The 16372-nt window shown below is 39.9% G+C and overlaps 1 protein-coding gene and 1 long non-coding RNA gene across 2 annotated transcripts in view; one reads left to right on the forward strand and one right to left on the reverse strand.

Moving 5' to 3' along the window:
• Positions 1–2268: 2268 nt before the first annotated feature.
• LOC141104262 (uncharacterized) lies at positions 2269–5299 on the reverse strand. The gene is made up of 2 exons (XR_012235482.1): positions 3941–5299; positions 2269–2749 (listed from the first exon to the last, which is right to left on the reverse strand). It is a non-coding gene; the product is annotated as an uncharacterized lncRNA (long non-coding RNA).
• FSTL3 (follistatin like 3) overlaps positions 4550–16372 on the forward strand; it is a 122825-nt gene continuing 111002 nt past the window's right edge. Inside the window, exons 1-3 of the mRNA XM_073594043.1 lie at positions 4550–5327; positions 9457–9642; positions 15041–15256. Of these exons, the coding sequence (XP_073450144.1) occupies positions 5243–5327; positions 9457–9642; positions 15041–15256 (487 nt within the window). The 5' untranslated portion in view covers positions 4550–5242. The remainder of the gene's footprint in view (positions 5328–9456; positions 9643–15040; positions 15257–16372) is intronic.

Below are 16372 nucleotides of genomic sequence, written 5' to 3' on the forward strand. Positions count from 1 at the left end.
GGGGAAGGTGCTGGCAGGCAGCAATGTCTGAGGTGTTAGGGATCTGCATTGGGGTGTTGTGTGACAGGGAGGTTCAGAGTCAGGGGTCCAGGTTCAATGGTAGATGTGATGGGTAACAGGGAGATGCAATATCAGAGCGTCAGGGGTACTGGGATCTTCATAGGCTCCAATACAAAAGCTGTCTTATCTCTTCGCTGCACATAACTGCCATCCTCCTTCCTGCTTTTACAACCCTTCTCACATACCCCCACTTCACTCGTTGCTGCACCAATGCCCAGTCTCTGTGCTTGTTACCACTACAGTGACCCACCTTTCTTTTGTTCGTATATTATGATCTGTAACAGCACCCTGGCTTCCCCCTCTGCTTCCTGCATGTCCCCCTCCTCTCCAAAGCACTATATATGCGGGGAGCCATGCAGCCAACACCTAGCCCCTCACACACAATTCCCGCCACTCCACGTTTACTGGGTGCAATGCACCAGGCAGTCGGATCCCCTGCTGTGGCTGGTGTATTGATCTCCTTACACCAGCCGCAGCCTTCCTTCCCCCAGGCACCAGGGTCTGGCAGGTAAACCTCACTCTTCTTCCCCATTCTGTGGGCTTTTTATCAGTGCTGTAATAATTGTTGCCCTGTGGACTATTTATCTGTGCTGTGCCCTATTGCTACCCCTCCTATACACTCAAGTTCCCCAATAAACACCTGCACATTGGGTTCTGTGTGATTTGCCTCCATGTGCTCATTTTCTCTGCGCTCTTGGTCTATCACACTAACATAAATATACATGGCTGAAATTTTTAAATTAGGGATTAAAATTATTGGAAAGAAAGATTAAAAAGTGTTTACTGTGCTTCCTGCTTTGCAATAGAATTTAAAGAACAGTGGGGTTGGTTTACTAAAACTTGTGTAAAAATCTGGTGCAGGTGTGCATAGTAGCCAAATCAGCTTCTAACTTGTTAAAAATGGGTGTACTTGCGCGTTGCTATGTTGTGCTATTGAGTGTTATAAGACTCCAAAACTTACTAACCGGATCACTCACACCTATACACACTCTCTAAACGTGTATCAATGTGCAAATTTATTTTCAAACGTGGTGCTGCGCTCCCAAATGCTAATGTGCTAGTGTCCCTTTTGAATCTGCTTGCATAGTAATTTTTAAACTCAGCATATCATTTCAAACCTATATAACATTAACAAAACAAACAATGCATCAGTTCATAAAGTGTACTTTGGTATGAATTCATTTGCATATGTTCAATCTTTCATAAAAAAACAGGCTTGTGTTCACATATCCAAATGACTGCTTCATTAATTAGTGTTCATCACTATGTGCTCCAGTCATCCACATGCATTAGTGATAATCCCCTAATCCGATGTGCCCTCACCTGGGGGATAAGACCAACCAATGGTCTATATGCGCTTTTGTCCCTCTCTGGGGATCTGTTTTATGATGTTTCACTCCTTAGCTGGCGATCCTCAGATTAGAATCCTCCTTCTCTTACACTTATCTCCATAAGCCCAAGTCGTAAAGGGAGAAAGCTGGACATAGTGGTTTATGTTTTAAAACAACCGGTTTAATAAACACTAAGTATAAAAACACTTTTTCCTGGTGCTTAGAGTGCACCAAACTTTAAAAAATATTTAGTCCTCAAAGTGTGGGCATAAGACAATCAGACAGTATTTAAACTGTATGCTTACAATTCTCGCCCCAGCATGACAACAGATCAGCCCCTCCCCTATGCGTTACGCCACAGGATCATGTGGCTTCCTCAGGGGGATTTCCCCTGAGCATATGCAAGTGAATTCATGCCAAAGGACACTTTATGGACTGATGCATTGTTTGTTTTGTTAATGTTATATATGGTTTGATATGATATGCTGAGTTTGAAAATTGCTATGCAAACAGATTTAAAGGGACACTAGCACATTAGCATTTGGGAGCACGGCACCACTTTTGAATATAATTTAGCTTCTAACTTGTTCACTTAAGCTTTGACAATAAAACCTGGAAGCTGATTGGTTTCTATGCAGAGCTGCACTAGATTGTGCACTCTCCAGTTTTAGTAAATTAACCCCACTAGCAGCTTCTCAATATGATCAGTAAATTACAAGTTCATTTGCAAATTCATATTCCTACAAAGTACTTTATGACATGACTTCAGTGCAGTCCTTTTATTGTACGTATATATCTTGATATTTCCCAGTCTTTCTATCTTTGCCTGTGGAACATTTGAAAAGTTGTAGCTAAAAGATATAGAATGAACGTGAAGTAGCAATTTTATCCGTTTATTGCAAGAAATGAGGGATAGTATAATCAAACATCTTTTATAAATTTTCTTTTTTGTCAACCTATACTTTTATATGTTAAAATAATGGGCTTCATCACATAAATTGAAATCATCAATTCTAAAACCTGCGTCCATCCACACACCTGTACATTTTGGCATTTGCAATCTATTGATTTAGATCTTCAGTGAACCTTACTAAACCATCCATATCACAGAAATAAAACTTTCTCTCCATAGACTTTAACTTAAACTTTACAGATAAGGAAGCAACTAACATGTTAATAGCTACTTTTCACAGTTCTTTTCTTTTACATGTACCATTGAAAACAGCTGTAATTCTGTACTCTGTCTTGGCAAAAAAAAAAAAAAAAAAAGATGCAGCATTATCCGTGCCTGCTTTGGCACTCCCCAAAAAAAATCAGTTCTGCAGCTACTGGAATGGGCATGTTATTATTCTCTTCACCTTTCAGGAGAAAGACAAACATAATCAGAATGTTAAAATGCAGGTAAACATATGTATGGACAATAAAAATGGGTTGACAAACATGATAGATAGATAGATAGATAGATAGATAGATAGATAGATAGATAGATAGATAGATAGATAGATAGATAGATAGATAGATAGATAGATAGATAGATAGATAGATAGATAGATAGATAGATAGATAGAGATAGATAGTAGACAAGATATATAGATAGAAGATAGATAGTAGACAAGATAGATAATAGATCTATAGATAGAAGATAGTTAGTAGACAAGATGGAAAATAGATCTATAGATAGAAGTTAGATTGTAGACAAGATAGATCGATAATAGTTATAGATATATAATATATAATATATATATATAAGAAGCTTTATAGATATTTAGAGAAATTATAGATAGATAATAGATAGACAGTTGGATAGATACCTTATTATTTAAACTATTACTCCTAGTATTATTATATTTTAAGTATTTATATAGCAAAGGCAATTTACGCAGTGTATTACAAATTGAACATCCACATGAGTTCCTGCCCTCAGTGAGCTTTCTATCCAAAAAGAAAAGCTGGCCAATGTACAATCTCCCCTAGATTTACCAACACTATGTAACATGAAGACAAACCTAAACAATCTGTATAGCTTGTATTCTCGCAACATATTGATGGTACATCTAAAGGAGATTGTACAACCAGACTGTACAGTGTATGGTAAACCTAAGGATTCTTCCTGGCATGCAAAATAAATAGACACAAAGATAGCTTCTTTTTAAAGTAACACTTCTATGGCTCGAGAAATTGATTCCTTCTATTTTAAGTTAGCATGATGGAGGTAGATAAATGGTTATCAAAATATCAACTATGACTGAAGATAGGTACATATTTTTCAAAAATATCAATAATAGATAGATAGATAGATAGATAGATAGATAGATAGATAGATAGATAGATAGATAGATAGATAGATAGATAGATAGATAGTTACCTTCTTTGTATAATATCACTTCTATGACTAGATAGATAGACAGACATTCAGATTTCTATGACTAGATAGATAGATAAATACCTTCTTTTTATAATATCACTCCTTTGACAAGATAGATAGATAGATAGATACCTTTTTTTTATTTTATAATATCACTTCTATGACTAGATATACAAATACATACCTTCTTTTTCAAAATGCCACTTCTACGACTGGAGGTAGATGGATATAAAAATGAAGCGATGCATAGTTCTTTTTCCAAAATCTGCCTGGTATGACCCCTCCAGAATGCAATGAGTTAAAGCCATGCATTTTTCCCACTGATAAAGGCTTGGCATTGGGCCAATACAGGGGGGTCTTGCTGTGAACTCTTGACAGCCAGAGGGGCACCCAGACTCTGACAGATCTTCCCAGACAGATAAACCTGGACCGACAAACACGCAAGCCAAACATGCCACCAAACCCAAACAGATTGACAGATAATTGTGTACTAATACAAACAGCAACTTCAAACTGAGAGATATTACAGCAGTAAGTAACAAAAAAAACAAAAAATCAGCCCAATGAGACAGACCCAGACAGACACATAGCAGACACATGCCGGTTGCTGTGCAGGGAAAAATGTGTAATGTTGGTGGGTCAGGAATGGAGGAGGTGTGCACACATTTTTTTTTGTCGAAAGAGTGTACTTTATTTTCTATATAAAATAGATAAAAATAAATACTTTAGTGGGGTATAATCCACCCTGTACTGCAACGCAGCGCATTAATACGCTACACAACAATATGCATCCATGGATCTTACCTGATGGACATGGCAGAGCAGGGGCAGACGCTGAGCACAGGGGAGGGGGGCAAGAATTGGACAGGACCACCAGACAGCAGCAAGACACCCCCAGACACACCCACCCACACACTCACAGCACCGACAAGTAGATAAAGTTCCAGCAATGTTCTCACATGTCAGACGTCACATTCCCAGACAGCTCCAGACAAGGGTCAGACACACAGCTCCACACATAAACAGGTGAAGCAATAGTAAAAAGTGGCCAGGCAGAGAGAGAAAACAGACAGCCAGGGACTTAGAGGAGAAGGAGGGGACAGAGAAGAAGGGGGGAAATCAAGAAGTGGGAGAGGAGGGGGCAGACTGATCTGTCCAATTCTTAGACACAGACACAGGACAGACATAGGGGCACAAATCAGGGGGAGATCCTGACACACTAGACAGAGGGAGGCACACCACAGGGGGAACACACACACAGGGAGAAGTGGCAAATAAACAGGGGAGGGACACGAATCACCAAAATCTCAGAAAGAGATAGGCTTGAAGAACAGACCTGCTCAGACACAGGGAAGGCATCAGAGGGAAAAAAAAAAAAAACCAAGGCAGCCTCTCACCCAGACAGCCAGACTTCAATCACTCACTCAGGTAGACAGCAATCAGACAGCCTAAAGAGTTCCCATTCAAGCTGGGAACTTCGTGCACCATGCTACCATTCGTGCTGCTCACTCTCCTGCTGCTGACTGTTAGCCGATGCCACCCTATCCCTGGAGGGGACACAATGCAGACGGGTGAGTCACACCAGACCCCCCCCCACCCCACCCCTCCTCTTTTCTACACCTCCTGCCCTGGATGAACCCCATGCACTCTACAAACTCTGCCGGCACCATATATGGATCCACTATTGGTGGTCATACACGCTCCCGTAAATGATCCATTTCTTTTCCGATTGATCTCTCCCGATAGGAATAATCGATCTATAGTCAACAACCCATTCGATCTATATGACACACACAGGGAAGTGGATTTCGATTGATAGTTAGAAGATGCGACCAAGATCGTTATCGATCACATCTTTGTTTTCACCATGCAATCTCATAATCAGAAAGACGATAGAATTCATGAACAAAGCATCTCAGTGCTGCTGATTGATGCAATACGATTGATAATTTCCCGCCTTGGCCGATTAACTCAGTTTGACTGAATCCGATCGAAAATAATTGGTAGAAAAATGATGTCTGTTTGATTATTTGCTGATTTGATCATTTTGAGCAAATTGCACATCGATCAGATAACAAAATTGAAGCATGTATGGCCACCATAAGGGCTCATTCAGCCAAGCACTCAGCCCCATGCAGCAGCCAGTGCTGTCTGTTTCCTATTTTTCCACAGCTGAGCTACGTGCAGGCAGCCCATAAAAACTGAATGGGTACACATTATCTTTGCAGCCAGCTGAGTTTGACAGGTCCACATAGACAGGTGCATGGACCTGGGTGCACAGGCTTTCTATCGGGGTCTGTGCACCCGTCCCTACGTACCTGCCAAACTTGACTGTACACAGGCAATAGTGTACCCATTCACTTTATATGAACTGCCAGAACACAGCTCAGCAGTGGGAAAAAAAAAAAAAAAGAAACAGACGGCTCTGGCTGCTGCATGCGATTAAGAACCTGTGTGAATGAGCTCTAAGACTGGAACCGGAACCAATTAGCTTCTAGCTTTTATTTTCAAAGCTTAACTGAACAAGCTGAAGCTTGGTTACTATGCACAGCTGCTCCACATTCTGTCTGCACCAGTTTTAGTACATTCTACAGTACATGTACATCTCTTTACTCAGATGCTAGAAATACGCACACAAAGATAATGGCCTGCTGCCTGCTTTTACATTTTTATTGCGTACTGTCATCTTCCATTTTAAGGATCAGTCATAACTAAAAATGGGTAACTTTTGAATGAATATTCCCAACCCTCTTCTATTGCACAATGGATTCATTTTCCTTTCTAATCTTATATTGGCCATGCGCTGTTCAAATTTTAGCCAGTTTCTGGTGAAAGTCAATCAGTGGATGGCCCTCTTGACCCCCTACCAGCCAACATCCCTTGATTGAAAAATCGAAGGAGCTAGGCGTAAAATGGTCAGTCGAAAAGTGGCTACATCCAGTCAGCAGGAGATTTGTCCATCTGCACTGTGTAGCATGGATGGAGGAGCCTGTGAGCTAAATATAAAAATGTAATAGTGTAGCTAGCTTTAGTGCCTGTTTACACCTGTGTGTTTGCGATTTAGCTGCATTTTGTTTGTGATTTTTTTCAATGCGGGTTGTAGCATATTATGAGGCGCTATCACACTATTCCTCACAATGCTGTAAAACAGAGAAATAAGGGGATAAATCATATTTTTTAAATTGCGCTGCAAAACAATGCAGAGATGTGAACATGCATTGCAGTGCATCGCCCCTTTCACACCTGTGCGATCAATTATGTTGCATTATATGATAGATGATAGAAATTGATACACTTGTCATACCTTTAGGTTATAATTAGCCTTGACAGGGCCACCTCAGTAACCAGCCAACATTTGCACAGTTCATGGCCAGCTTTACACTGCATTTTTTGAACTGACTGCACCCATGTATTATTACTGCAGAAATATAATTTGTGAGTACATTTAAATGTATAGCATGTTTGCCTACATATAGGATAATTCATGTAAGTGACCTCCTATTCTTTTACTTTTAAAACTGATTGACTAGATGATATCACACAGTGACCTAAACAGGCAGTGCCCGGGTTACAAACAAGATAGGGTCTGTAGGGTTGTTCCTAAGTTGAAGTTGTTTGGTTGGAACAGGTACATTTTTTAAGTGTAGCTCCAGCCAAAAAAATAATTTTTTGTATAGCATAGAGAAGGGTTAACACCCCTGTAACATTTGTTTTGCTGTCTTTGCCCCTGTTCAGAAGATTTCACCTCACTTTCTGTCCCTATGACAATTGGATATTGAAAATGTTGGGTTGTTGTAGAAACAAGGATTGGTGATAAAGCTTCAGTGGAGACACCCTTTTCCCATGATAACTCTTACAGGAGTGAATTCCTCTCACTTCCTGTTGTCTCCTTCCCTTTGTAAGTAGGAGTCGTATGTAAGTCAGATGTTTGTAACCCGGGGGACCGCCTGCACTGACTTCAAAAATCCAACTGGAATACAAAATTGTGATTTTTTTTTTTTATATAACCTGATTAGTAAATCAGCCCCACAGATTTTTGACTAACCAGAAGAAGCAGATGTAGATTCATTTATAGCTTTTATGCAGTTTGTTGTACCTTCTGACCTTATACTTTTATACATTACAGTGAAAATGAGGTCATGCAGTGCATTTAATTTATTGCAGATGCACCTGTTCACTTGTATGATGTAAGATGCATAGCTGCTGTCTGGTTTTTGAAATTGCCCCCATAAAAGGGCAAGGGTTTATGGAAAGTTCGGGTGGAATGTCTGAGGCTAGGCATGCCTGGGCAGATTGTTTGTCTGGGTCCTTTCAGGAGGACATCTAAACCAACACTCACCTCACAAAGGGGCATCATCTTCATCAAGAGCCTTTGACCGTACACTTTGGCAGGGTTTCTTGACTAGTGTCAAATTAGAGACATTTTCTGTATGCTGTGGCTGCAAACTAAAGATTTAAGATGATGCAAAATGCCCACTTTGATCCACGCTTGATTTTCCTGGAAAGACGTCATATAAACAAAAGATCAACTGATGCCACTTGTCCTTGGCCCTCTTGCTATCTCATGCTCTGTTTCTGCCTTGGGTTTTACACAAGTTGTTCCTGTATTAAAATTTGCTTACTCTTCTTCTCAAACAATACAGGGCCTCACAATAAAATGGCCAGGGTTTAGTTTAGGCTCTTGGAGTCTGTGTTTTCCTTTTTTACTAAATCCATAACTACGTACTCTGTAATTGAATTTATTTTGATGCCATTATTTGCCACATGGAGTGCTCTTCACTCTTTACACATCCCACTCGTAACCAGCCTTGTTGTTTACAATGCTCAGTTGACTACAGTTTATCCTAAACCCAAAATCAAAAATGTAATATACATATAATATGCATTTCCATGGGCTTTACTGGCTCTTTGTGTGCTGGTTGCATATGTTTTATTTATTTTTTTAAACCTTCTGTTCCTTTATTTTCACCTGGTAATCTGGCAAATAGCATACTTCATATCCCAGAGTGACTACATCACTCCTCCGCTTTTTCTATGGAAGTCATGGTTATCATCCTAGGCTGCTCTCCTTATATGAATTTCAAACATGTCCATATCTCTTCATCTTTATTACACTTGGGCCAGGGCAATTGGTAGTTTACAGTGGATAACAAGGAAGGAAAATTCATCCTCAAATTTAGAGCAGAAGCACTGATGTAGTTATCTAAGCTATCTCAGCTCACTCTGATACCCCTTCCCAGCAGTGGTTGGCAGCCCTGTAGTCAAATGTAAACACAGACCAGAGGCTCTGGTATTGGGGAGCATGGTGAATGATTTCAGTGCTTCTAGTGTGAACTTTCAGGATGAATTGCTCCACTTTACCTGCAGCTACAGAGGTGAGGCCTGGCTATAAATTTAATTTAAATATGTAAATGTCCATAGTCCTAATTTTACTTTAAATGTAGTGGTTACATTTTGGATTATATGTTTAGTTTTTCAAATGTGTTAAGTGTTATTTTCTAGCATAAAATATTATTGAGTTCCAATGCTCTGATATAAAACTATCACCCATATTCAGATTTGTTTTTCAGTTAAGTAAAAAGGATTGGTGCAGAGCACTGGTAAATCTATATAGTTTTGCATTTTTTGTTTCATTGTTTTTTCCATACTACATTAGATGTAGCACAGAGATGAAGGAATTTCTCTGGTGTATTTCTGCAGGGGGAACATGCTGGCTCCTACAAGGTTCAAGTTCAACCTGCAGCTTGATGCTGTTAACAGCAGTAACATGGGATGAATGTTGTGGGGATGGACACCTAGACACTGCCTGGTCCAACTATACTGACCCCATGAACAAGATAGGCCTGCTGGGCTTCCTAGGACTGGTCAACTGCAAGCCCTGCAGAGGTGAGCCACAAATATGACTGGTGTCCTAGATGGATGAAATTAAGTAATTAGAGGCAAGGTGGTAGTATTTGAAGATTTCATGGGTACCACAAATGTTCTAAAGCTTCTTTTTTATGTGCCTAATAATATGGAAACCTCAAAACCTAATTGTAAGATCTGACCATCAGACTACACTCCTCTGGGGGGAATTGTACAGTCCACATAGAGAAAACCTTCATGGCTTAAAAAGTGCTCACTTCAGTTTTTCAGTGTTTGTTCCCCTAGGAGACAAAGTACATGTAGTACTTGTTCCCATGTTTCTACGTGCTTTATAAGCCTAGCTATGAGGTTACACAGGGCACCCCTTTAACTCGAGGCCGACTGACAACGTAGCTAGCAAGGATATAACTGTTTAATAACCGGGGCTTGTCTTGCCTCCAAGCACTTGCCCAAGACAATCAGCAAGAGGAATGCAGAGGGAAGACAGGGATGTCAGTCTCCTGTGCCTTTGCATTCCTCTTGCCACTGCTTACCCTGGGCAAATGCTTAGACAAGTGACGATTATCAAATGGTTGTCCCCTGCCTAGCTACGTTGTCGGACGGCTATGAGGGAGAATGGGGGCACTCTTTATGAACTTGTAACTAGGCTTCCAAAGCTTGAAGGAACATGGGAAAAGGTACTGCATGTATTTTGTCTTCTGGGGGATAGAACAATAAAAATAAACTGAAATTAAAGCTCTTCATTAATATCCTCATTTATTTGACCCATCTGCTCAAATCGGTTTAGTTTAAAGGAAAAGTATAAATGAAAACTAAACAAAAACTGTTCATTTTATTTGAAGTGGCATGTGCTTAAAGCATGTGGTGTGTTAAGGAATATTAACCCTCAGAACCCAACTATTGCAAGACTCTGCGAAGACATCAAGGAGGATCTTTTTTACACACTAACAGAATTAGTAACAGGGCTATTCAGAAAAGCAGGTAGGCCTGTGGAGAAGCTTTGTGAGAGTAAAATCATTAGTTTTTTAAATAACTGTAATGAAATCATGGAGCGTTGGTTGCCCTAAAGCTCATTATGGCATACAAAGCAGTGTAGGGTAAAACCGCTCCAAAGCAGCCTGTGGAGATCCCTGGCTGCTATGTGAACCCATGATGCCTGCCTGGTCCGCAGCCAGAGAAAAATGTAAAAGGAAAAGGAGGCTGGCGGCACTTCCAGGAATAAGCGTGTTTACTGGGGGCAATTCGCAATTATTAAGCACAGGTGTGTGAAACCGTGTCTGCTGACCAGTATGTACCATGTGTGTCATATCGCTTTTCTAATGGATTTGAAATAAAGAAGTGCTTTTATTCCTGAAATTGCCACCAGCCTTCTTTTTCATTTTACTCATTATGGCATATTTTACATTTAGAAAAGGATACCCAAATGCAAACATTTTACATATTAGCTCCCACGATAGAAAACACAGAGGAGCCGCCTTGTAAATTCCATAAACTCTAGATTAGAGAAATTAACTGCAAATTTGTCCTTCCTGACAGCTATCTGAAGTCCTCTCAGACAGTGGTACTCTTACAGTACTTCATTAGTTTTTAGCTCCCCTGACAAGCTGCATGTAAAACTAAACAGTTATTTAAAAAAAATCTAATAAAAATTAAAAAAGTTGCGCTTGTTTGATTAACCCCACTAAAAATGAATAAAATGTGAATGTGGATCAAAAGTGGCAATCCAAAGGGTATTGCACCCAAGAGAAGTGAGTATTACCTAAATGAGTAATGTGAAAAGTCAGTTGCACATATGAATAAAAAAATTGATACAGATGTGAACGTCTCTGAAAGGTGAGGAAATAATCTTAAATGCAACAATGTTCTCAAATAAGAAAGATCCAGCAAGATGAAATGTTCCAGGAATTTCACCACCACCAAGGAAAATGGAGATCTCCGTGTGATAATCACTCAATAAGTGGGGACTCTTACCGGAAGGAGTGGACCTCCTGTAGCAGCGAGGTCAAAAACGCCTGCAGATACAGCCCTCTGCAGAGTCAGAAGGCACGTCCTGTCTCGAGGATTCACCGACAGTCTGCAACAGTCTTCCTCAATATCCCGTTACTGTCCAGCTCTCCTCTTAGAGATCCCAGTCCTCCAAATATCACAGAGCGTATGAAAGAATAGGAGCTCCAATAGTATATTAACATAAAAAACGTATTTTATTACTTAAAATTCATGGCTGGATATACATACAGCGAAAAAAACGTTTGCTGGCAAAACAAAAAATTCAAACACCTGCACTTCCGGGGTCACGTGGGGAATGGAATGGGACTAGGGAGTCTTTGCACACTTTAATGGAGGACTTAAATGATTATGATAGGGGTATCAAATTTAAGTATGAGGCAGATCTACATACCATATTTTTTTTAGATCTAAAAATATGGGCGGATGGATGCCAGCTCCTAACTTCCACCTATTTCAAACCCACAGATAGGAATACCTTCATTCCTTGTGATAGCTGTCACCACCATTCATGGTTAAACTCAGTTCCAAAAAGCCAATATATGCGCCTAAGGTGCAATTGTACTAAAATAGAAGTTTTTAAGGTACAGGCCAGTATTTTAACTAACTGGTTTATCGAGAAAGGTTACTTTGCTCAAGCCCTAGATCAGAGACTGTTGGAAGTTCAAGAGTTGAGCAGGGACCGACTTCTGGTCGAGAAACCTAAACTGACCAGTGAATAAACTGATTTCTCTTGGCCTTTTGTCACTGGATAGTCCACCAACATTTCTCGATTAAAAAACTTGTGCGTAAACACTGGCATATACTGAAAAATGATCACATACTTGGCCACATTCTTCCTGATAGACCACAGGTGGTATTTAGAGGAGCTCCTTCCCTTAAGGTCTCACTAGCCCCTAGTGCTTGCGATCCCCCTAACAACAATAAATTAATGTTCTTCCAGAATTTGGTAGGATATTATAAATGTAAAAAGTGTATTTCCACTAGCTAGTAGTTTACATTCTAACTTGTCCTTGCGCATTGCAATTCAAGGCATTACCTTGAGGTCCATAATCAAAACCTTAGAGGTACCTCCCTTATAGGTATAGATAAGTTGAAGTCACACTGGAGAGGAGGACCTAAGAGATGTGCCATCTCTAAACTCAAAATGAGTTGGATATACAGGGTTAAATGCCTCAGGCCTTTGGGCCTTAATGCAGATGTGGAAATTAATGCTTTTATTGATAATGCCTAATATTATTATTTATTTTTGCTTATAAACATATTTTTTACTTTAGATTGCAATTATGAGTTGGGATTTTGTCTTTGAGACAGATCTAAAGTCCTTTTTCTGATACATTCACTAGAGGTCCTCGTCTCAATGTGAGGACTGGAGACTAACTGTAATTAGGTTTCAGACTTTTTTGCATCACAATATTTGTACTTTTATTATTATTTATATCTATATCATCTGCGGATTTGATCTGTTTGTCTATTGACAATTTTATTCTTCATATTTCTGGTCCTTGTTTTATGAGACAGCCCAATTGGTTCCCATATCCTGAAGTCACATTAAGACTTGGTTCTATTCCTCTCTATGTAATGAGTGTTAATTCGCTATACACCAGTTGCAATATGGTGGCAAGGTGAAAATGAGGCTTGGTTTCCTTGTTGTGCTATAAATTGGTGATGGCTCAGCGCGCCACCCGTGGAAGACATCATGTATGAAGAAAACATGTCGGGCGGAGCTACACGCTGATGTCATCATGCCCCACATGACCCTGGAAGTGCGGGTGTTCGAATTTTTTGTTTTGCCGGCAAACTTTTTTTATGCTGTATGTATATCCAGCAACGGATTTTAAGTAATAAAATACGTTTTTTACGTTAATACACTATTGGAGCTCCTATTCTTTCATAAGCTCTGTGATGTTTGGAGGACCGGGATCTCTAGGAGGAGAGCTGAACGTTAGCGGGATATCAAGGAAGACTGCCCCAGACTGTCAGTGAATCCTCGAGACGGGACGTGCCTTCTGACCCCACACAGGGCTATATCTGCAGGTGCTTTTGACCTCGCTGCTACAGGAGGTCCACTCCTTCCAGTAAGAGTCCCCACTTATTGATTGATTATCACACAGAGATCTCCATTTTCCTGGGTGGTGGTGAGAATCCTGGATCTTTCTTATTTGAGAACACTGTTGCATTTAAGATTATTTCTTCACTTTTCAGAGACGTTAACATTTGTACCAATTTTTTTATTTATATGTGCAATTGACTTATCACATTACTCATTTAGTAATACTCACTTCTCTTGGGTTCAATACCCTTTGGGTTGCCATTTTTGATCCACATTCCCATTTAATTCATTTTTAGTGGTTCAATCAAATAAGCTTAACTTTTTTCGTTTTTATTATTTCTGTTTGCATGAATATATCTCATGTTTTTTGTTGCTGCTGTTTGCACATTTTGATTAATTAGCACGGTATACCACTTCCATATAAAAAAATCTACACTACAATGGGCAAGGGGTCCAATAAAAAAAAAAAAAACTGTTGTACAGCTGTTCTATGCTTTCTCTCAGTGGTCACAAATAACCCCTGTATTTTACCTAATATGTTTATTTCCTGTGATCCTCAGTTCCATCCAGTGGCCATAAAGATGTATTCTTATAATAAAGAAATTTCAAGCCACTAGATGGAGCTGATGTTCATAGGAAATTCATGTTAGGTAAATTAAGGGGTTGTTTTTTTTTGTAAATAAACCCCTTAATATAAAGTAAAAAAAGAAAATGTATTTCTTGAATTAGATCATGAGCCTTATAGTCTCTATGCAAAGATGAATAATATGGACAGATGTATTTTTACACCTAAACTCTGTGTAGATATACTAACAATATTGTGGGTAACAAATGGTGTGTCTTACCTAGATTAATGTATCCTAATCCTGTGTCAGAAATCTGTGTCTTTGTCCAGAAACTAGTTGTTTCAGCTCTGGTTTTCATGAGCAGTTTCATGTTATTGGAAGACCTCACCCAAACATCCTTAGTTTATTGAGGCAGTGTTGATGTGATCACATCAGGGGTGTCTGCTGTCGAACATCCTTGCCATGATCAAGATCCGGTCGCCATCTGGCACTGCCCCGTTTTAATAGCAGGCAGGTTGTGCTTTAAAAAAGCACAGCTTCTTATTGGAACGTACTCATAATCCCCGATAATGACTATTGAACTACCTTCAGAATCAACCAATTCAGTCGGGCACATTATTGGTTGAAAACAGGCTTTGTAACAAGGAACATAGGGCCCCTTGTAACTCCTTCCCAGAGACAGAAAAGGGCTGCAATTGCCATCACATTTAACAAAACGTGATTACAGTATCTGTAAAATGCATGGCCTATATGGCCTTTAGCTCAAGGATTTTTTAATGTTATCTTCTTAATGCAGACAGCTGTGATGGGGTCCAGTGCCCCCCTGGAAAGACGTGTATTCTGAAGGATGGGCGTCCTCAGTGCGAATGTGCCCCTGACTGTTCAGGACTCAACGGTGATATTCCTGTATGTGGCTCTGATGGGAACACTTACCAGGATGAATGTGAACTTATCACCCACAAATGTCGTGGACAGCCAGACCTGGAGGTCATGTACTATGGAAAATGCAAAAGTATGTAACCCATTTCAGTTTTACTGTTGTCTTTTGCATGTCTTTCTATACTAGTGATAATAATATAGGAAATATCTATGTAGGCATGTTTATTTATCACTAAGTGATTGTCTTTGAACTGTGAAAGGGCTCATTTAGGGCATATTTAGTCTTATGTGTTCTCTCTGGTATTTTACAATGCATAAAAGTGTATTTTAATTCCTCCCCTTGTTTAGGAATGGAGCTGTTTAAGCATGTAGCAACACAATAAGTCTAGGTTCACATCTATGCGGTTGCGGTTGATGCATTTTTAGGCACGTTTTGTGTTTTTAAACTCATGTTTTTGATGCGTTTTTGCATGCATTTTTCATGCATTTCGCGTTTTGTTTTTTTTTTTATGTCCCTAAGGCCTGATTCACACCTATGCAGGTTGCAGTTTGCATATTGCAAGTACATTTTGCCTTTTTTAAGTACACGTTTTTGATCTATTGAAGTCTATGGAACCAAAAACCAGAAAAAAGTCCCGTGCCCTTTCCATAAAATGCACAGATATGGTTTCCTATGGATGTAGTTCACGTTAAATGGACTGTAGTGTGTTTGTGCAAAACTGAAAACGCACAAAAAAAATGCATATGTGTGAACCAGGCCTTCGGGATGAACAAGGTTATATTTCCTCTCATAGGCTGGTGAAACTTCAGTCTGGGTGTGGGCCTTCTGGTCTCAAACTAAAGATTCTGCAGGTGGTTGCTCTTTCACAAGCTCATTTTAAACAGACCCATCATCCTCTGACCACTTCATAAGGGCTTATTTGCACAAGCTTTACTCTCTGAGAAGCTATCTGCATTTTAACATCTAAAAACCTGCACCACTGCACCACCAGAACCACGTGCATTGCATGCATTTGCGGCCCCATTCAGTTGAACAGGTCATGTTCAGTGGGCAGTATTGCCTTCTGAATGCAGGTGGGGAGAGAATAAAGCATTGTGGCCCCAGCATGTGTATAACCCAATCCAGTGCCTTTGCAGCTTAAGGGGAGTGGTTGGAGAATGGTGAAAACGATTGACCGTGTGGTTTTACCCCCCCCCCCCCCCACAAGTGTAAACATAGTCAAACAGTACTAGCCTGTGTTTTACCTGG

Source organism: Aquarana catesbeiana, linkage group LG01 (assembly GCF_042186555.1).
Source record: "Aquarana catesbeiana isolate 2022-GZ linkage group LG01, ASM4218655v1, whole genome shotgun sequence".
NCBI lineage: Eukaryota > Metazoa > Chordata > Amphibia > Anura > Ranidae > Aquarana > Aquarana catesbeiana.